General features: G+C 41.7%; 1 protein-coding gene across 3 annotated transcripts in view; it reads right to left on the bottom strand.

Annotated features, from left to right (window-relative positions):
- Positions 1 to 22,236, bottom strand: part of POLI (DNA polymerase iota) — a 61,169-nt gene that overhangs the window by 13,207 nt on the left and 25,726 nt on the right. For all 3 annotated transcript variants that reach the window (XM_030192954.1, XM_030192955.1, XM_030192958.1), the window contains 4 exons: positions 17,177 to 17,413; positions 10,728 to 10,906; positions 5,001 to 5,092; positions 839 to 972 (listed from right to left, as the gene is read on the bottom strand). In XM_030192954.1, coding sequence (XP_030048814.1) covers positions 839 to 972; positions 5,001 to 5,092; positions 10,728 to 10,906; positions 17,177 to 17,413 — 642 coding nt within the window. The remainder of the gene's footprint in view (positions 1 to 838; positions 973 to 5,000; positions 5,093 to 10,727; positions 10,907 to 17,176; positions 17,414 to 22,236) is intronic.

Raw genomic sequence — 22,236 nt, 5'->3', positions numbered from 1 at the left:
TTGTCATCTTTTTTAACATCTAAGAGAGCTCCTAGTTAAGTAACGTCGAATAGAAACTCGTCTGTATCTCAAAATTTGACTTATAAAGTTTATTACCTGGTTTCTCCTATTTGGGAATCTTGGACTCCTGTTGTGGACTTTAAATGAAGCTATAATACTTAATTTGTGTTATGAATAATATCTTTAGATTTAATTGTAATAGTGGATTTTTCTTTACAAGTTTATACTTGTTTACTATGTATAAAAATGATTAAAAAAAAAAGAATATGTCCAATGACAGGACACACACTGTCAAACTTGTTCCTTTTGTCAATGACCCTGTTAACCCACTGCAAATCAATCTGGAGAAAATTGGTCAAAATAGATGCGGGGAACATCATTTAAAAATATGTATATAAAATGGCAACAATAGTTAACTATAAAGATAATTAAAGGGAACCTTGAAATAAAGCATTAAGATAAAGTAAAAAAGGCAAACAAATTCCAAGCCACTTCTCTGAAGAATCAAACTAGCACTGCTGTTTAATCAAGTAAATCTGTGGAATAGTTATCAAGCTGACTTGCTATCTCTTTACCACTTCATTCTGATGACTTCCACTCCCTGATAATTGTTTTACAGTTCCAAAGTTATAAACAAAAACAATATTAAGCAGAAATCGCAATATCAAAATATTTTTACATTCAGATAAAAATGGCTACAGACATTCTATGTTGTCCTTGATAAATACAATTTTTTTTTAACCTTGGTTCCATCCCACCTACTACCCACATTGCAGATCTGCAGCAATACATAAAACAACCACCATGCATGAGAAAAATGTCAGAAATATTGAATTACTTGCACCAAATTTCTGGATCAAGTGAGTGGGAACAGGACACTGACGACTTTCTCGATTGAACCATTTATTGGTTGGAGAAAACTGACGAAGAGTTAGCCGAACTGTATGTGGCTTCCTTCCATCCTTACAGATTCTAAAGAGAGAAAAGATGTTAGCAAACACACTGTGCCCTACACGCAAGACCAGAAATGGGACAGATGAACTGATGGGTTCCTCCCATTATGTCTATGGGAAAAAAAAACAGCACATCTAGCAGGCAAGTTAAATACAACATTCCTTGCTGAATAAACATTTTACCTTTTGATGCAGTAGTGAGCATACGTTTTGGCTCAGGAGCTGCACTGAAACCCATACCTGGTTTGGGGTGCTGGTGCAATTTGAGGGCCAAGGGTCAAGGGGTTGTTCCCCACTACCTCCCATCACACTGCCCCCAATGAACTAAGGAGCTGTTCTACCCCCCTCGCTCTGACTCCAACGGAGGTCAAAGGATAGTATTGGGTACAACATTTAATGTAAGCGGTGTCAGTGCTGGTCATGGGGGGCAGGCAAGTTCAATCTGGAGATGTCATCAAGGGATGATGAAAATTATTATTAAGTTTAATGGGGGTTGAAGAGAGGAGTAAAGAAAAACAACAACAAAAAAGCTATTCCTATGACCCTTCCTCTTTGGCTCCATGATCTTCTACCAAATTTCTGGATCGAGTGGGAACAGGACACTGACGACTTTCTCGATTGAACCATTTATTGGTTGGAGAAAACTGATGAAGAGTTAGCCGAACTGTATGTGGCTTCCTTCCATCCTTACAGATTCTTGACTGACTGTACATTTGTCCTTTAGATTGTAAGCTCCTTTGAGCAGGGACTGTCCTTCTATGTTAAACTGTACAGCGCTGCGTAACCCTAGTAGCGCTTTAGAAATGTCAAGTAGAAGTAGTAGTAGTAGTTCTACTATTACAACTATTTAACATTTCTAGAGCGCTACCAGGGTTACGCAGCGCTGTACAAATAACAAAGGACAGTCCCTGCTCATAGGAGCTTACAATCTAAAGGACAAAAGGACAAAGAGTACAGTCAATCAAAAAGTTGGGGAAGTCTAGATTTCTTGGGTAGAGGTACAATGGTTAGGTGCCGAAAGCGACATTGAAAAGGTGGGCTTTGAGCAATGATTTGAAGATGGACAGGGAGGGGGCTTGGCATATGGGCTCAGGGAGTTTATTCCAGGCATAGGGTGAGGCGAGGCAGAAAGGGCGGAGCCTGGAGTTAGCGTGTTCCAGATCGTCCCATCTCTACTTTCAACTCTGCTAATCCAGACACAAAATTCCCTAACATTGACTCACCCAAACTGGAGGGTCTGCTCGGATCTCAACACCTCGGGCTAGCAAATCTCCAACCCCTTCAGTAGGGAATTGCAAGGCATTCGGTGGGAGTGCCAGTGGCTGCAATAGCAGAGTTCGGTGATCTGGGCTTAGCATAGCATCAGACACCACACCAGAGCCTGTTGTCACTTAAGGAGGACTTGGAATCTCTTCTACCTACCCCTTTACAAGTTGCTGTTCTTGTCAGTAGGGAAACCACTTACCTCAGAGGCCACATTTTTCTCCAGGGCCCACAGCACATGAATCCCCAGCAGCAACTTGCCCAACTCCAAGATTCACTACTGGTGCAAAATAAACTGGCAGCTCTACTTATTCACAGACTTCTGCCACCACTGCACTGCTCACCCTCTCTAACATTTTTGGCACTTTGGGCTCCTTCCTCCACAGCAATGCTACAAATCACCAATGCAACAACTGCACTACCATCTCCCTAACCACCATGAGAACCCTTGCCCTGCACCATTCTATTCTGTTCTTTTTTTTTGTTTGTTTTAATTTTATTCAGCTCTTTCCTCCCCACCTGCTCTTATACCCAGTTATGAATATCTTCTGAAAGCACGAGTTATGAATATCTCTGAAAATACCAGTTATGAATATCTTCTCTAAATACAGTCTTACTGCACCACCCACAGTTTTTAAAGCTGCAGCAAAATCAAACAATTTGATCTTCAAAAACAGAAGGCCTGTCCAAAACACCAGGCACTAAAAAAGAGATCATAAAGGCGAATGTAAAAATAGGAAGAAAAGGCCAAAAAAGCCTAAGAATACTACAGGGAATGGAAGCCCTCATGTGCAATATTCACTGTGGAAAAAAAAAAGAGGTGAGGGGGGAGTGGCAAGATGGCGACCTGGTTTCTTCTTACCTAATTCCTTTGCTCGCTAAAAGCAGATGCCCCGTACGAAGAGGAAGGGGACGGCCAAAGGCCGATGGACAGAACTTCATTCCCTGTTCAACAAACTTTGGACCGCTATGCGATGAGCCACCCACAAACAGCAGGGTTAGCGAGTCCCGCTTTGACTGCCGATGAAAGAGCATCGACTCTGGAAACAACTCTATCGCCTCCGGAAATCAACCTGCCACCATGTCCTGCGAAGTATAGGAGTGAGTCAGGAGTGTATGCTGAAACGGAGGATGCTAGCAGCAGAACTCAGATCAGCGGTGCTACTCCTAAACTCGCAGGAGGAACCAGCTTGGAGCTTTCATCTCCTGTGGAGATTACATTGAGTTCCATCTGGATGGCGCTTCAGGATTTAACGGTGGCAGTAACTAAGTCTGCTCAGGATACAACTTTACTTGCGAGTAAAATGGATAGCTTAACTGAATCCTGAGAATGTTAAAACTGAAACTTCAAACCAAGTTCAACAGGTACAGGAAGAGGTTAAGACTATAAAATCTGGTAAGAGACAAATTCTTAATTCACCGGAAAATTGAACAAATGGAGAATTATAATAGATGGTTAACATTAAGATTATTGAATTTTCCTAGAGCTTCGGGTATGACTCCTATTGATTTCTTCAAAAAATATTTAATGGAAAATTTGAAAATTCCTTCTTCAGCTATTCCCCCATGTAATAAAATATATTATTTAACAACTCTTGTTCAAAAAGGAGTGGAACCCACTAATGTTGAGATCTTGCCTCAATTAATGGGAAATGGAGCAGAGATTCAAGACCTGTCTGCGTTGTTAGAAGAGTCATTGTCTGAAGTATCTGCTCGAGGGGCGCTTACTGTTTCGTTTGTATTTGAGCAGGATTTGAACTCAGTGATGAGACTATATTTCAAGCATGCTTCATTACCTTTTTGTGGTCAAAGAATATGGATTTTTCCAGATGTGACTAAGACCACGCAAGATAGAAGGAAACAATTTTTGGCATTAAGAGAGGAAACTAGGTGCATCATTTTTGTTAGCATACCCTTGCAAGTACATTTCCTGGGCAATAAATATGTCTTCTATGAACCTAATCAACAGCGCACCTTTTTAGACATGAAGAAATTATCCAGTGGACTGATGGGGACAAATGATTTAAATGAATAATCAGTGGGGATATTCAGGTTAAAACCATTTTCTGTTGTATTATTATTTCTATTAGATAACTGATCTTCTTGTCTTATCCCACTCCCCCCCACACACACACTCACAAATTGGTGGTGTAAGAAAGAGTTTATTGAATTACTTGAATGCATATTACTTTTCTTCATATTATTTTCTTTGTATTTCATTGCAAGTTTATTTTATTACTTGTAAAAATTTAAAATGTTATTAAAAAAAAAGAGGTATAAACATTTTTCATCTTTCTGTATAAAACAAGAATGAAGCGTTGGAATATGGCAAGTATGGCACATACACGGCTGGCACTGTAGAAGCTTCTAGCAATTGTCCAAAGTTATAGAAGTTTTACTCCCACTCCACTCACTTGTAAAGATGTGCAATCCTGCCTGTCCTCTGAGAAATTTGCAAACACTTCAGACCCAATATATGCAAACCTACTCCATTAAATATTCATAGATATCTTGCTCATGATGGTTACCAGGACAGGTTTGGAAAGTCCTGATTTAGTTGTGGGAGGAGAAGAACTGAGAATAGAGTAAGAGGAGAGATAAATGGCTTCTTGAACGTCCTCAAAAACAGAGGAAGTACAGCAATCAAATTCCAAAGCACCCTTTTATTTGCCTTTATGTGTAGCTGGCAACAGCATAATCTTAAATTACAAGCTAACCTTAGGCATGCAAAACCTGACAGCTATGGTTTATCAAGAAGACTGACTGTGGAATTGTTATACTCACCTATCTAAAAGGTTCATAAGTAGTTCCTCAATTTTCTTCTCAACTTCAGCTTCAGTGGAACATTTTCTAAAAGAATCTTCATCACTAAGGGACTAAGGCAAAAGATTTTTTGTTTCCAGAACTTGATAAACCGATCCCTGAGGTGACTATGCAGTTTACAATTTCTATCAAAGGTACTTTGCATTGTTCCTAATGGGCTCGCAATCTAAGTTATATATTGTACTTGGGGCAATGGAAGGCTAAGTGACTTGCCCAGGGTCACATGGAGCTGTGGAGGGCACTGAACCTGGCTCCCCAGGATCTCAACCCACTGCTGACCAGCAGTAATACTCTTTGTCACAAAAGTATAAAGCAATCCAGGATTATACTAGAAACAATACAGAAGTCCTCTGCTTTATCATCCCAAAGCAAGTACTAATTTAGTAAATATTTTTACCAAAAAGGCATGAGAAGTAGATGCAACCCATTTCTAAAACACACATAGATGCGAAGTACATGGGGGTTAAGAAAGTGTTGGAAAAAAAACGTTACTTACCTGTAGCAGATGTTCTCCAAGGACAGCAAGATGAATATTCTTACTACTGCCATCATTTACTATGTTACTGGGGTGACATCTAATGGAACCCGGTGAAGGACCACTCTCCAGCATCTATTTCAGAAGCTTTTGGAAGCTATTTACCGTGCATGCGGACAACTTCCTGCCTGCCATCATTGTGATGGACTAGCTCAGTCTAATGTAAAAAGCTTGAAAAATACAACTCCAAGGGAAGATGAGTGGGTAAGAATATTTATCCTACTGTCCTCAGAGAACACTGGATACAAGTAACTTAACGTTGGTTTTCTCCATGTACACACAAGATGCAATCTTCTTACTACTGGGAATCCCTAGCTACCAATTCAGACCTGCAACAAGCAAGGCCACAGAACTTGAACGGAGTATAAAATAACTTTTATTTACTTTGGGGGGGGGGGATGGGCGGTGGTGGAAGACAACCTGGAGTGAAAACAAATTGGCCTAGAAAGTGGAGTTGGATTCTAGAACCCAAACAGATTTTGAAGGACAGTCTGTTGCACCAGTAATTCTGCTCCAAAAAACAGTAAACGTGTGGACTTAGGTCCACGTTGCAGCTCTGCAAATTTCCTCTATGGAAGCTGACCTCAGATGCACTACCAATTCAGTCATGCTCTGACATTGTGAGCCATGATGTAACACTCCAGAATCAGCCCAGCCTAAGCATAAATGAACGAGATGCAGCATGCTAGTCAATTTGCAAGTGTGCATTTGGGTCAAAAGAAACCAAATAACTGGGTTAAATTTCTATGGGTTTTAGTCTGCTCCAGAAAAAAAGGTCAAATATCTCTTGCAGCCCAGAGAGGGCAGTGCGCTTTCACCCTGAACAGGCATGTTGCTTCAGGAAAAACGTTGGCTGAACTGACTGATTAATATGGAATTCCAACAAATTTATATTCTGCAAAAACCTGCTTAGTTCCATGCAGGTCACAATAATAAAAAAAATCATTGAGAAAACAGGATCCACTGAGCCTAACTCAAATTCAGGAGTGGCACTGAAGTTACGTGGACAATTGAGACCATGTTGCCTAACAGCCTCAACATCTGCCAAGCTGATAACTGCTGACTCTGGCACACTTCCTCAACCACCAAGAACACAGCCTCTGTTCTCTGCTGTTGGAGAAATGTGCTCACCTGAGTCTTGTCTAGAAGGGCTCCAATAAACTCCAATTTCTAGGATGGACATAGGTGGGACTTAACTAATTTATGACGAACCCTAGTAACTCTAGTACCCTTGTGGCTGGTCAAGAGTATATCAGAGGAAGGTGCAAGAGAATCAATATGCAGAGCCAATCATTTAAATAGGGAAGCATATGTACCCCTAGTCTGTGTAGAGATGCTGTGACTACTGTGAGGCATTTTGTGAACATCCTGGGTGCTGATACAAGGCCGAATGGCAATATGCATACTAGTAGTGGGGTTTTCCTACTCAGAATCTTAGACACTTCCTGTGACTGGGATGTATCTGTGTATGTGGGTATGGGCATTCTTTAAGTCCAGAGGGCATAGCCAATCTCCTTTCTGAAATATGGGGAATAGGGTGCCAGGAAAACCATCCTGGACCTTTGTTTTGCCAGATACTTGTCCAAGACCCTTACATCTAGGATGGGGAGAAATCCCCCTGACTTCTTGATGATCACAGTGTACTTGGGAGTAAAATTCCTTTCTCCCCCCCCCCCCCCCCCCCGGGTGGAATGGGTTTAACCACATTGGCCTGCAAAAGGAAAGAGTTAGTTTTTAAAGTTATGAAATTCGAGAGGGTTACACCATTGTTGATGCAATTGCACCGGTTGTCGGTACAATCATAGATTACACTTAAGTAATGCTTATTAGAATTTTTGATTCTTCATGGTCAATCATTTATCAGCTAGAAACTCAAATTTAGAATCTAGAGAATTTCTAAACATTGCATTATCCTAACCCCAGAAAAGCTGTTTATAATTTTTTTCGAACACATTTGTATATCAGGCTGCTAAGTACTGCAATAAGCTTCCACGTGAAATTAGATATCAACCTAAATGTGGCACATTTCATAAGTTATTGAACCCTATTTGTTTAGAAAGTATGTGGCTCAGAGCAGATGACATGGTATTTTTAGGTTTAATATAACTATTGCTGTCTTCCTGGGTATGCCCACTATCTTATCCTGGAAGCTACACTGAACTCTTGAGGTATGTGTGGGGTACAAATGTCAATGTATTGTATTGTAATTTGTAAGCAATTCCTGATGCTGAGAGATTAATTTTGAGGGTCTCCTTGGATAATTTGAAGATAATCATTCCAACTGAAGTGCTTAACTTCAATTGGACTATTTTTAGAACCCACTAGACTGTGGTACAAAGGGCCACCTTTTCTGGAAAAAAATTCAGCCTCCCCCTATTGTAAGGTTGTCTGGAATGGTTATTGGAACTGCAGCTATGCTCTCCTGGAGCTAGTCAAAAACTTGTCCCTTGTTTTGACTGGAGAGCCAGCTAACACTTATGGGTGCCCTGCTTCCTTGGGTAGGAGCGAGATCTCTGACTTATCTGGGAAGGCCAGGTGGGGGAAGGATATCTATATCTTTGATATTATGTCTTCCATTACCTACCATCAAGTACCTTCTGGATGTGGAGACTGAGCTAGGAGTGAGCCAGAAGAGTAATTTGATGGTATTGGAATGCTTTTTGATGAGACCAGTGGCCTCTGTCAGAAAAAAACATTCTCCACCCCCTCCCCCCAGAACATTCGGCAGCTTCTCCTGGACTGATTCTTTGAGGTCTTGAGGCACACAGCTAAGTGAATCTACGCATCCCAAACCCCATGACGGAGGCCATGGATACCACATCAAAGCATCGAATCACAATCCCATTCTTTGGCTACTAGCTGATAGAGCTCCTCAGCCTTCTCCTGGGGCAGAGTTTCTGTAAACTCTGTCACACTGCATACAATAATCCACAAGTGCATGCTCATCAAGAGCTGATAAGAAGCTATGTGGAAAACAAGCATAGTGCTCTAATTGTAAACCACTTAGGTCTAGGCAGCATACAAATACTTTAAATAAATATTTTCTTCCCAAAAGATTCCAAAGTCCTAACCTCCCTAAGAAACACTGAGGAATACATCTTGGATTACAACTTGACTTTCTCAAATTCCAGGGCCTTCTGTAATCTCTACATAGGATCAACCTTCTTACTATCTGCTGGATAGAGTGGTCTTCCCCATCATTTATAAATAACTCTTTATCTGTGCCAGCTTCAGGCTTTTGTGCACAGATACTCTCACAGCCTCAGCCTCCTTGGGAGCAGGGCTGACTGTAGGATATACGTCCAATATCTTGGCCCTGGGCTCATTCTCAGTGTCCAAATCAAATGGGATGGACAACCATCCCCCGCATGAAATCAAAAAGGTAGAGCTCCTCTGGAGATTTTCTCCTTTCATGTGGAAGGGAGAAGTCTAAGGAAAGACCAAGGGATCCCTCCACAGAGACAACTTCAGGTGCTTACTCAGAAACCCAAGAGCCATCAGAATCAAACTTGTAGAAATACTCCCTTGGAGAGGTCAGAGTCTCTGCCTGCCCTGAATGACTGACACAGTTGTCAGGCCTGGGCAAGGGACATCAAGATACCAGGGGCCCCGAATCCCCAAAGAAAGTTTCTTCCCCAAGGGACTGCAAATAGACACTGGCTCTGTGTACATTTACTCCAATGCTTTTTGAGGCTTCTTTGTTGATGCACTACCTGTAGGCAGTGCATGGGCCTGTAGGCTGGACCACCTGAGATCCTGGCATCGATGCCCTCAATGCTATAGCCTCTTTCCAAGCAAATAGTGCTCCCTCTGCTCCTGGATAATGCCCCTGAGCCACTCCTTGAGCTGTCATCAATGAAGGCTGGGAGTCAACCAGTTTTGTCACAGCCTTCAAAAACACTTGGTGTATCCTGACCTGGTCTAAGCTAGATGGAAGCTATTGCATCCCATCTGGTTCCCTGGAAAGTCAGCTATTCTCATGTTGGACGCTCTCGGAGAACACTGGCAAATTCAATGTCTTGGTGCTCTAGGCAACGTGCTTTGAGAGGATCAAAGTCAATGCTTCTTGACCTCCACCCAACACTCACTTCAGAATCCCCTGGCACAAATAAGGAAAATAAGGAATTCTCTCTCATCCTCAGGACAGGAATCAAAGGTTGTTCAATTCCACTGGCCTCCGATGACACTTGACATTGATGAAGGTTGAGACTTTCTTGATGTCGAGGAGTCCCCACAGTGTTCGATGAGGTTCTCAGAGCCATAGAGACCAATTCCTCCAATGCTGAAGTTGGACCAAATTTAATCAGTGCCAAAAATAATTTCACACTGCAGCTCATGACCTTTGATGCCTTTTCTTGACATCTGTAAACATAGTTTACAAGAGGAGGAATCATGTTCAGGCCCCAAGCACTGCAGGTACCAATTGTGGGTGTCCATGATAGACATGGTCCTGTTGCACTTGATACACTTTTTTGAAATCACTGGGCGTTTTATGGGACATATCAGGAATAGAAGCTACAGCAAATTCAAATGGCTCAATAATGAAAAACATAATCCAATCAGGCTGTGAAATGGACTTACAACACCATAACAGCAATGCCCAAACAAAGAAGATGCAAACTGGGTGGGATACTCAAAGAAACACATCCCCTCTATTCCACGGAAAAATGAACTGAGCTGGTCTTGCACGACAATGGCAGGAAAGAAGGAATACATATGCACAGTGAATTGCTTCCAAATACTTCTGGAAAAGACACCAGGAAGCATTCCTGCACTAGGCTCTGTTGAATGACATCATCCTATCTGAGTAGTAAGAAGATTATATCCTGCTTGTCCTTGGAGAATTTCAAAATGTTCTCTCTATGGCCTTCCCTAACCCTGCCCTGGTTCTGCCCCTTTTCTCTACAGGGAAAAGTATGCATACTGTGAACAGCATACATGCGTTTACCCAACTGGGAGGAAGGACAGTTTTTAAAATGACTTTTCTCCACAGGTAAACCTTTGTTCACCTGCAGAGAATTCCTTTGAGAATGGCATTCAATTTGTGTCAGCATATCAATTTTTTAATAGACTATTTGGAACTCACCCTCAAGGTATTGGGCCAGTATCAGTTTTCACATGCTATATGTACATTTTCTGCTAGCTGACTGTACCTGAGGTGGTCCTGAGGGAATGACAGCAGAATTGTCCTCTCCATGGCTGAGCATATAGATGCGCTGAGCAACTGATGAACCCAGTTCCTTCTCTAGCATTGGAAGAAAGCATGTTTGGAGATCACTCAAGCTGCTGAGACCCAGTGACTCGAGACGTTTAGTGGTTTTATAGCCAATGCCTAGATAGTATGAAATTATTCAGAAAGCAGTTAAATAATGACAGGAACATTAACTTTTCTTTTACACATGGATACAGAAACAGAGAAAACGTGCAAGAGAATGAGAGGGGATTTGTGAACTGTGTCAGATCAATGAAATGAAAAGATCATTTATTTAACTGTGTATTACTCTTGAGGTTAAGAATCAATAATTTGGCTGAACATATTTATTTTGCAGATTTATAAAACTCACCTAGTAACTACGGCCTCATGACGAAGTATAATAAACATAGGCATTTGTATGTATTTATTTGTTTGCTCTTATATCCCACAATTATCCAAACGCTAGTTTTGGTTCAATGTGGCTTACATTTAAACAACAGTAAAAGTTACAATTGTATTATGCAGTTAATTGAACAACAACAGAAGTAGGTATTGAATCATTGGTTATAAAATTTCTTGGAGATAGGTTTTTGGTTCTTTCAGAAAATGAAGGTAATTTGTAACACTTCTTATTTCTATGGGGATTGAATTCCACCATTTGGAACCCAAATAACTGAATCCAGCAGTATAAACAGACTTATATGTTACATTTTTACAGTTAGGTAGATGCAGAAGTAAATTTATTTATTTGGATTTATTTATAACCTCAGATTCCAAGACTCGCATTTCTGGTTGATAACTCAATCAGGTCTAACATGTATTCAGATGACATTCCGAACAATATTTTGAAAATTATAATGCTAGATTTGAAAATTAATCATGCCCTATTTGGGAGACAATGCAACATTACAAGCAACGGGGTTACCTTTTCATATTTTGATTTCCTGTATATCAAGCAAGCTGCCGTGTTTTGAGCTGTTTGCAGCGATTTAAGTACTTTTTCTGTACATCCTACATATACCTTGATACAATAGTTCAGCTGGGATAAGATCAATTGTACTAATAGGCAGAATGAATGTCTGGAAAAATAGTCTAGTCCTTTTCCATTTCCATAAAGTTTTGAAAGTTTTTGTTATGAGTGCAGATGCTTGATTTTTGAAAGATAGGTGTTTATCAAAAATGATACCCAAGATGTATGTTGACTAATTGTGAAATTAAGGTATGAAAACCAGGCAAAAAATTGGAAGGTGAACATTGTAGCTATCCAACAATTACACAGGAAACGAGGCGACTCACAAAGGTACAGAAGAAGCTTTACTGTGCTTGGTAGACTATAAAAGTTGGTAAGCTGGTAGTGCAATAGTTTTCTTGTTGCTTCTTGTTCTAGCATCTAGATTATCTTTGAAAAATTAGGTGTTTAGTTGTTTTGATTGGACCGTTTTAAGTGTTACTTACACCTTGCTGTACACTGCCTGAGGTGATTTTTTTTCAAAAAAGCAGTAAATAAATCTTAATAAATAAATATGGAGAGATTTTTGTATTGTATTTACTGCTAGGAGGATACAATGTTAGTATTCTCTGACATGGCAGTTTAAAACTAGTTTGACTTCAATGAGGATCCATAGGGGTTTCTCCATGAGAATCTGTCATTTGAAGTTTTCAGCATCCTACCTTTTATTCATTTTAAATTGGATATTTAGAATTTATTATTTGAATGTGGCTTATATATTTTTGTTTTAGGATCAAGCTCTCTCACTGATACATAAACACAGTGTCTGTCCTTGTTTTTCGTTTATGCTCACTACACAGTTAACAAAAACCTTTATAAAATTACCCCATGGAAAGCCTGGTCTGGGACTTATGAAAACCATAAACAGAGCTCTGTGGAGCGTGAGACACAGTCCACCTCACATGTGCGGGTGTCTTCCCTCCCACCGCGAGTAAGCGGTCTCCTCAGTTTTATGCTACAGCAAAAAAAGTAAAAATAAAAAAGGAGACAACTCCAAGGGGCAGTGGGAGGGACTGTGAGAATATGAAGCCTGCTGTCCTCGGAAAATATCTGCTACAGGTAAGTATTTTCCCTTTCTCCGAGCACAAGCAGGCTTATTGATTCTCACACGTGGGGGAATCCCTAGCATCTAGGCTCACCAAAAACAACAGACATTGGTCAATTGGGCTTGCAACGGTGAGGACATAACGCAAATTAACCTGAAACTATATACAATCTGAATGAGAGTGCAGCCTGGAACAGAATAAAATGGACGTAGGAGGATGGAGTTGTATTCTAAACCCCAAACAGATTCTGCAACACTGTCTGCCCGAACCGACTGTTGCATCGGGTATCCGGCTCAAGGCACTAGTGTGATGTGAATGTGTGGACTGAAGACAAAATGTTGCGGCTTTGCAAAGTTCTTCAATGTAGGTTGACCTCAAGTGGCCTACCGACACAGCCATGGCTCTGACATTATGAGCTGTGACATGACCCTCTAGGGCCAGACCAACCTGGGCATAAGTGAAGGAAATGCAATCTGCCAGCCAATTAGAAATGGTGCGTTTCCCAGTTGCGACCCCGATCCTGTTGGGATCAAAAGAAATAATAAGCTGGGTGGACTGTCTGTGGGGCCTGTTCCGCTCCATGTAGTAGACCAATGCTCTCTTGCAATCCAAGGTGTGCAAGCTGCTGTCAGCAGAATGGGCATAAGAATGGGGAAAGAATGTTGGCAAGACAATCGACTTGTTCAGATGGAACTCCGACACCACCTTCGGCAGGAACGTAGGGTGAGTATGGAAGACTACTCTGTTGTGATGAAACTTAGTATAAGGACCATCCACCAGTGGCGTAGCCAGAAGGCAATTTTTGGGTGGGCCAACAGGTTGGATGGATGGGCACTAGAGAAGCACCTGCCACCTGATATACCCTGCTCATGCCCCTACTCCTATCACATACCTATCTCACTCCCAATAACTTCAATGGGAGTAGCAGTGCTGGCCTCAGTGGCTGCAGGCCACATTGAGAGCTAGGGGAACTATAAGAGGGTGCACTCTTCATCGTCCACTGAGCCACGGTCCGCCAACACACATATGCTTCCCCCAAATATGCCCTAAATATTACAGTGGGGCCCTAAAATATCAATACATCAAGAAAACTGAACTAGCCAAAGTACTATAGAATACTACATAGAAAATTGATGCTAACAGAATACTTTGGTCACACACACAGAACACAAATGCCAAATACAGAATAAGTGACCACAAACCATAAACAAATTAAATCAAAATCCCAAGAGGCTAGAACTTGCATTTAGCACAGCACAGAGAAATACAAAGAGATGCATTTTTTCCTATACTATGCAAAATATGATAGCACATATTTAGGGGAGGTACAACTAGGGCAACTGCGTTTGACTCCCTAGCCAGAGAGAACCCCAGGCCAGCTGGAAGCTGAAGAAGGTGCAGCCTGTTAGTAACTTTGGGGTCCCCTCCTAAATATCTGCCTTGGGCCCCAGCCACATTCTAACACCAGCTCTGGCAGGATGTACATTTCAAATCTGAAATATTCTAGTCACAGAATAGAAAAATAAAAAAAAAATTTCTACCTTTTGTTGTCTTCTCATTTTATTTTTCCAAGTCATGTTGGTCCCAGGCTCTGTTTTCTACATCCTTCTCTTAACTCACTCACCAAGGTCTCATGTCCATTTGATATTTCTACTCTCTCTCCATGTCCACTATCCATCTTCTTCCATCTCTGTACCTCTATCTTCCTTCATGTTTAGTATCCCCCTTTCTCTGTCCCCCTATATTTCTCTGTCCAGCTTCTCCCCTCTCTTTGTCCCCAGTGCCATTATATCTCTACCCTCTCTGACCCTACCCCATCCAGCTTCTCTCCCTCCCCTTTCCAGCATATGGTTTGGTTGCTTGATTCCCTGCCTGCCTACCCATCCCGCCCTCCCTTCCTCCCTCACGCTGTACGTTTAGTATTTGTTCCCTTTTCCTTCATCTCCTTGGTCTGGTATCTGTTTCACTTCCCCTCTTCCTCCCACATACAGAGCTCTCTCCCTTTCATCCAGTCCCCTCCTCCTCTTCCTACCATGTCCAGAAGCTCTCTCCCTTCCCTCCAGCCCCTTCTTCCTCTTCCTCCCTTGTCCATATCTCCAACCCCTTCCTCCTCTCCCTCCCATGTCCAGCAGCTCTGTCCCTTCCCTCCAGTCCCTTCGTCCTCTTCCTCCCTTGTCCAGCAGCTCTCCAGCCCCTTCCTCCTCTCCCTCCCGTGTCCAGCAGCTCTCTCCCTTCCCTCCAGCCCCTTCTTCCTCTTCCTCCCTTGTCCAGCAGCTCTCCAGCCCCTTCCTCCTCTCGCCCCATGTCCAGTACCTGTCCCTTCCCTCCAGTCTCTTCTTCTTCTTCCTCCCTTGTCCAGCAGCTCTCCAGCCCCTTCCTCCTCTCCCTCCCATGTCCAGCAGCTCTGTCCCTTCCAGTCTCTTCTTCCTGTCCCTCCCTTGTCCAGAAGATCTTCAGCCCCTTCCTCCTCTCCCTCCCATGTCCAGAAGCTCTCCAGCCCCTTCCTCCTCTCCCTCCCATGTCCAGCTGGAATGCACTCTCAAGGGAGGTGGTAGAGACAAAAACAGGGACGAAATGCAAAAAGGCATGGGATGAACACAGAGGAACTCTATTTAGAAAATAGATGGTATAAATCAAAAATAAAAAGTTTAGGATAGGCTGTAAAGGGCATCAATAGCAACTTCAGTACTTGGAACCAAGGACAGTGCCGGGCAGACTTTCACAGTCTGGGTCCCACAAATGACAAGATGTATTCAGCGCTGCGTAACCCTAGTAGCGCCTTAGAAATGTTAAATAGTAGTAGCAGTAGTAGTAGTAGATAAGCTGGAGTAGGCTTTGACAGCAACTCCAGTAGGTGGTACATAAGGACAGAGTCAGGAAGACTAATACAGTCTATTTTCCAGAAACACCAATGAAAGACTTGTGATAAAAGTATATAACCATACAAATATGTTTTCTATGTATACTTGTGTAACCCTTGGTTAAGTTGGGATTTCTGATAGAGTGAGCATTGGTAGAGAGTCACTGGGGGGAGTGACTGGGAAGTCCCTGGGTGGAGAGGAGCCCAGCCCACAGGAGTGTATAAGGATAAGGAATAAGATGTAGATAGACAGTGCTCATGCTTCGTAGAGTGCTAGCTTAGGCAGGAGTTTAAGTGGAAATAAAAAGGGAAATTAGAGCGGGAAAGTGTCCTTGGAGCCCTCCTGCCAAGTGACCTAAAGAAAGAGAAGGGTGGGGGATCCTGTAGTGCCACCCTAGTTGGCTAGACTCAAGACACAGTTGTTGCCAAATTACAACAGCTGGTGAAGGAGCACCAGAACTTCGGGCAGAATTGGGGAGTCCGGCCCGTAAGCGGGGTTTTGGGGTAGGAGAAGCCTGCCCAAGCCCAGGGTATTGCCCTATGAGGTACACCTGTGAAGAAGGCTATCCTTAATGGATCCCTGCCTGGTGGTGACAGAGTGCATCAGGAGGTGGTGAAACTAGCCTGGGATTACATCTGGCTGCAGGATAGGCATAAAGGGATTGTACACATATGCATAGGCCTTGGAAGAAATGTTCCTTATAAAACATTTCTGAGAAGTATAGAGGTAGAGGTGTTTTCCATGGAGCGACAGATGTCTGGCCTTGAATAATAGAGGAATTTATATCATTGACTGTATTAAGGATCACTGACGCAAGAATTACCAGTTGCCAAAGTTACAATAAAAGTTTAAGCTGTCATTGATCCTCCTGGAGTGTCACATGGTTCCTGGACTAGAGCTGAAAGGAACCCGGATTTGGATACGTGTCTCTCAAACCCCAGACTGCAATTCCAGACTATTACCCATCCCAACTTGACTGAAAAGAGATTGGAAGTGTGGGTACAAGTGGCCTGTGAGTGAGCAGAGACCGTAGAACTGAAGCAGTGAGAGCACTCTGTTTGCGGCCCGAGTCCGGAGCTAACCCAGGTGAGGTCCAGGTTACACCTGCAAGTGTAAACTATTGGGAATAGTGTTGGGTGGCTATTTTATAAAAGGCACAGACTCTCACGTTGCCTCTCTATAATAAGTGTCTTTTTGAACGTTCCACATGGGCACGCTGTTATAGAGCTACTTCCTTGTGTCTGTGCATCTAATTTTTACTTCCAAGGAATTTTGTAAGAGCCTACTTGAATACCTAAAATGCTGCTCTACATGGTACAGTACCTTATAAAATAACACCCCTCCCCACCGTTGTGACTAAACAGTAACAAAAAAAATTGCAGCTGAATTTAGCAGTCTGCAGATAAGACTGAAAATTTCCTGTTTATGCTGTTTGAGGATAGATAGCTCCAAGCCTTTATGGGACCCTGACTAATGCTGCCAAATAACTTACCAGGCACTTTCCCCAGGTGCTCCAGGCTGCCCATCATACGCTGGCAGCTTTCAGGCAAGAGAACCGTTTGTTGGTTTGGTTTAAAAGTACCACACACCAGCTTGGATAGTAATTTATTAGAGGCCACTCCTGCACAGCATGTAAGACCAAGTCTATTGTACAGTGTTTCTCTCATCTCTGCTGCTATCTGAGATCCAACTGCCAGCCGAAGGTGCATCACATCGCTTAAGTTCAAAGCTGAAACACACAAAGCATGAGGTTACTGTGCAACAGAACATAACAACTGTAAGACGGAAACTGTGGCTGAGCTTTTACTATACAAATCCTACTTTCCAAATAAAATTCTGTGGCGTCTGGCAGGTCAGCTTCTTTTTTTTTTTTACTTCATTTACCCAGTTATATGTCAGTAATTTTCCTCTTTCCAAAATTTTGTGCAGGCCTGGTATCAGAAGTGTGCTGCCTGACCGTCCACTTCTAAGGTGCCTCACTATATGATCCCTATGTATTGAGCTTGTTAGAAGACCTTTTTATACCTTATTAGGCATTACCTGAATACTCTCCTAATGCTATGCTTTATATAAGCGAGAGGTGCTCAGTGAATACAAGTTTGCTGATGAATTAAAGTATGGCTTTTCTTTAGCACAAATTAATAGGTACACAGATTAAGAATTTTAATTAAGGTCTGATTACAACCTCTGTTTCAATAAGATGCTATGTTTAATGTTTTCACACAGAGTCAATACCACATATTTACTCTAGCTTACCCCATTTGGTGAATGGACTTAGACTTTACTTGCTACTGTCAGGCCAGTACTGCTCCAAAGAGAGTCCTATTTTAAAAAACAGAATTTCACTGTATTCAGCATTTCTGATGTTAGCTAAATTTGAATAGGAATGTCTCACCTTTTTGTAGGATTAATGATTATCTAATAAATACGAGTACTCTACATTTCAGTCCAGTCGCTTTCAATTATCCTATAATAGTACAACTGCATTTGATTTTACAAATCTTTATTTTACTTTTTCATAATTACCATATAATATGTCTTATTTCACAAGTTTTTTTTATGTCTGCATTCACTCACTCTCATACCTCATACATTCCTTATTCCTATTGCCCTAACTTCATAAGTAGGTCACATTCTACAAGGATGTAATACATCTCTAGAATTCTGTCCAAAGATTCGCTCAACCTGTGAAGAAGGCTGCGATATTGAGCCTGTTCCACAGGTATACCACAACTGATGTCAATTTACTGATTCAACATGAACTCTGTGATTCTCAATTGCTAATGTCCAACATTTCAAAAAAGGTTCAATACATTTCCCAGTAATGGTTATGGCGTTCATCCGATTAGAATGTGGTAATAATCCTGCTCCACAGGTGTTTTAACACAGGTTATAGACTTAACAGTTCACCACGAGTGCTGTGATATTCAAATTCCTGATATCTGGGACCTTCTTTAGATCTTTTCTTGTTTAAGGCTCTCAAAACAAAAAAATCTCAAAGAAAAAGACTGGGAGTGTGAAGAGAGACCGAGAAAAACTCAGCTGCTCTTCATGCAGAAAAGCAAAACTGAGGGAACTGTGTTCTCACGGTGGGCGGGAAGGCACTCGCGCATATGCAGTGGAGCGCGGCTCACGCTTCACAAAGCTCTGACTTTTTTTTTTTTTTTTTACTGTGGCATAAATGCTGGACCGGGTGACATGAATCGGCATCTACCCCACTCATGAGAATATGCAAGCCTGCTTATCCTCGGAGAAAGCTGCATTCATATACAGTACAATAAAATTTATATTACGCTATCTACCCACAAAAGATCAATGCGAATTACAATGTAAATAAAAACTCGGCCATCACCAGGAAAAGTTTTAAGACCGGGCTTGTGAAGAGAGACCAACAAAAATGCAGATGCTCTTCACACTTCACAAAGCTCTGACTTTTTTTTACTGTTGCATAAATGCCGGACTGGGAGATGCGGATCAGCGTCTACCCCACTTGTGAGAATATGCAAGCCTGCTTGTCCTCGGAGAAAGCAGCATTCATATACAGTACAATAAAATAACATTAAAGAAACAAGACTGAGGTGGAAAATCTATTGTCCAGCGGACTCCTACCATCCTCCTTCACGCTTTTCTGAAGATCAACTACCGGTAAGTGAGCCCGGAAAAAAAAGAAACATCCCCCTTGCAGAAATAATAAAAGAAAAGAAAATGAGTAACTGAGCCCTTTCGGCGCTGCTCCATCGCCCAAGAGCTAAGTCAGACTAGAAGGATGAAAAGTGTTGCGAATGTACAGGAGGAGCACATAAAGCGCCACCAACGGGGAACGGAGCTACTGTAGAATTTTTTTTTTAAACGTTTGTAATACGGTAGGGATGATCCTGCGCCCTAAGCCCTCTCACAACCTCCCGAGACCCCCAGCCAGAACAGCCCGGCCCCACATTCCATTACCTTCCCTAGTGCATACCCCTCCTCCATTCCCAGCCTGGCCAGGGTGGCTCTGCTCCATTCGAGTCCTGCAGTCACTGTGGGCAGATAGGCGAACCACGGCCTACTCCTGCAGGATACTGCCCCCCACTTCAATACTGTTCCCGACCACCATAGTCCCCCAACTACTCCCGAATAAGACATCCCCTGAAAATAAGACCTAATGCATCTTTGGGAGCAAAAATTTATATAAGACACTGTCTTATTTTCGGGGAAACACGGTAGCACTTAACACTACTTAGTAATAGGTCCCCTATATCTGTAACAGTGAAGTCTATTTTAAATACAAGGAAAAAGCCCTATCTTAAAAATATAAATCAGTGCTGTGAAACATTTTAGACAAATTATTTTCGGGGAAAATTATCATTTGGTAAGATCTGGAAACCAAAAAGGACAATGATTTAGATCCAGAACATAAACAAACTGGCTAACCCATCCTTGATGATGAACATATCACGTTCTAAATCCTCCTCTCCAAAAAGCATCTGTTAGGATTCCTACAAGAATTACATGCACTGGGAGGAGTTAGAGTGGACCTACCGGAGACCAGACAGTATAGAAAGTCAGAGAGTCAAGATTCCCACGGACCCTGAGGCAGGACGAAATTCCGAAACCTTGGCCAAAGTCGGCCATGGAGAGAAAGGACGTAGACGGCAGATGTCTGAAACAAGATAAGTGCTTGTTTATACAAACTCATGGAAGATTGATAGAAAGATTTAATATCAGTCTAATAGAGGTTTTTGCCGATGATGACAGATAGAACTCCATAAATTGAAGCTGTATAGCTGTATCTAGGAGTCTGTTGAGGCTTTTCCTCGTGTATACTATATGCAGTGATAAGGGATTTGTGATATAGTTATCGGAGTGAGAGAGATCCCTTTAGACGCTCACAGAGATAGTAGGTGTTTCTACAACACTGTACTATGTCACATTCTAAGAGTGTACTTTGCAACATGTTAAATTTATATAATGTTGTAAGGCTAGGTTATTAAAAAAAAATCTTTGTTCTTATTGACCTAGCCACTAAGTAAGTAAGATGTTTTCCAGGGCTTTTTTCTTACTAGTGATGCTAGCTACACAATCTTTCCTAGCAAATCTAATAGGTTGATTCTAAGCTTACAATTTTCTATCATTCGTTGTAGCTCTGATGTGTTATTTATCTACTCGTGTTTTCAAATCTCAGATCAAATCAAGTTACAGAGCATGCAATTCTCTGTCCCAGAAAGCTTAAAATCTAAGTCTTGTATTGGAAGCAATGGAGCGTGAAGCAATTTCCCTGAAGTCACAAGGAGTGTAACTATTAGAAAAGAGATTTGACCCTAGCTTCCCTGGTTCTCAGAGTGCTGTTCTAATCACTACTCTTCCATTCCATTCTAATCTATGGACTACGGGGCAAGTCAGCTAGCCTTCTAGTACTCCAAATAAGTTTGTAAGCTGTTAAAGATATACTATAGACCATACAGATTATCTTTCAGTGCGAATACTGTGGCAATATATAAATGATGGTGGCACATTTCGCACCTATTCCAATTGCGCAAGCAGAAGCACGTGGATCCCTCCAGGTCCAATAGACCCGGCGATTACTATTTTTTGACAATCAGTATTAAATGAGGTCGAAAAAATGGAACAGGTGGAGCCTAGTACCAGACATAATCTAACAAGAGAGCAAAAGCAAGCATTACAACGATTGAGCCAAGATTCAATCATAGTAATATGTCGGGCAGACAAAGAAGGGGCTATAATGGTGCTATCAAAAGAATACTACATGGCAGAAATATATAAAACAACTGGGAGAAGAAAAAACATATAAACTATCGGAAGAAGATCCAACCTTGGAGATACTAACAACTCTACAAGGATTTACAAAAGCGGCGATGAAAAAGGAGTTCTTAACTCAGAATGAAAGTAACTTTTTATGTTTTGCATATGCTAGAATACTGATTTTTTTATATGGTTCCGAAAATCCACAAGAACTTAACAAAACCCCCCGGAAGACCTATAGTGTCGGCACGCAACTCCTTGTCGGAACGCATTTGTCAATATGTGGATAAATTTCTGCACCCACTAATGACTAAAATTCCTTCTTACATAAAGGACTCTACGGATTTTTTGAACCAACTAGACAGAATAAAGATCACAAGTTCAACTAAGCTGGCAACTTTAGATGTACGGGCTTTATACACTTCGATTCCTCAAGAAGAGGCATTGGCAGTGACAGAGAAGCACTGGATTTGCGGGAAAGACCGTGGACAGTACCTACACCATTCCTGCAGCAGTTAATCGAATTGGCATTGAATAATAATTTTTTTCTTTTTGATGATCGGCTGTATTTGCAAACAGCAGGAATTGCAATGGGGGCTACATTTGCCCCCTCGATAGCAAATTTGTTTATGGCAAGATTTGAAAAAATGAATGTCTATGAAGCCTCTGGGTGGAATAAAATCATCTATTGGGGTCGCTTCATAGATGATATTTTTGTACTATGGACAGGTACAACGCAAGAATTTGACAAATTTGTAGACAAATCTGAACCAGTGTCATCCAACTATCAAATTTGATCACAGTACACAT

The sequence above is a fragment of the Microcaecilia unicolor genome, chromosome 2 (genome assembly GCF_901765095.1).
Source record: "Microcaecilia unicolor chromosome 2, aMicUni1.1, whole genome shotgun sequence".
NCBI classification, from domain to species: domain Eukaryota; kingdom Metazoa; phylum Chordata; class Amphibia; order Gymnophiona; family Siphonopidae; genus Microcaecilia; species Microcaecilia unicolor.
This window is presented reverse-complemented; position numbering and strand designations above follow the sequence as displayed.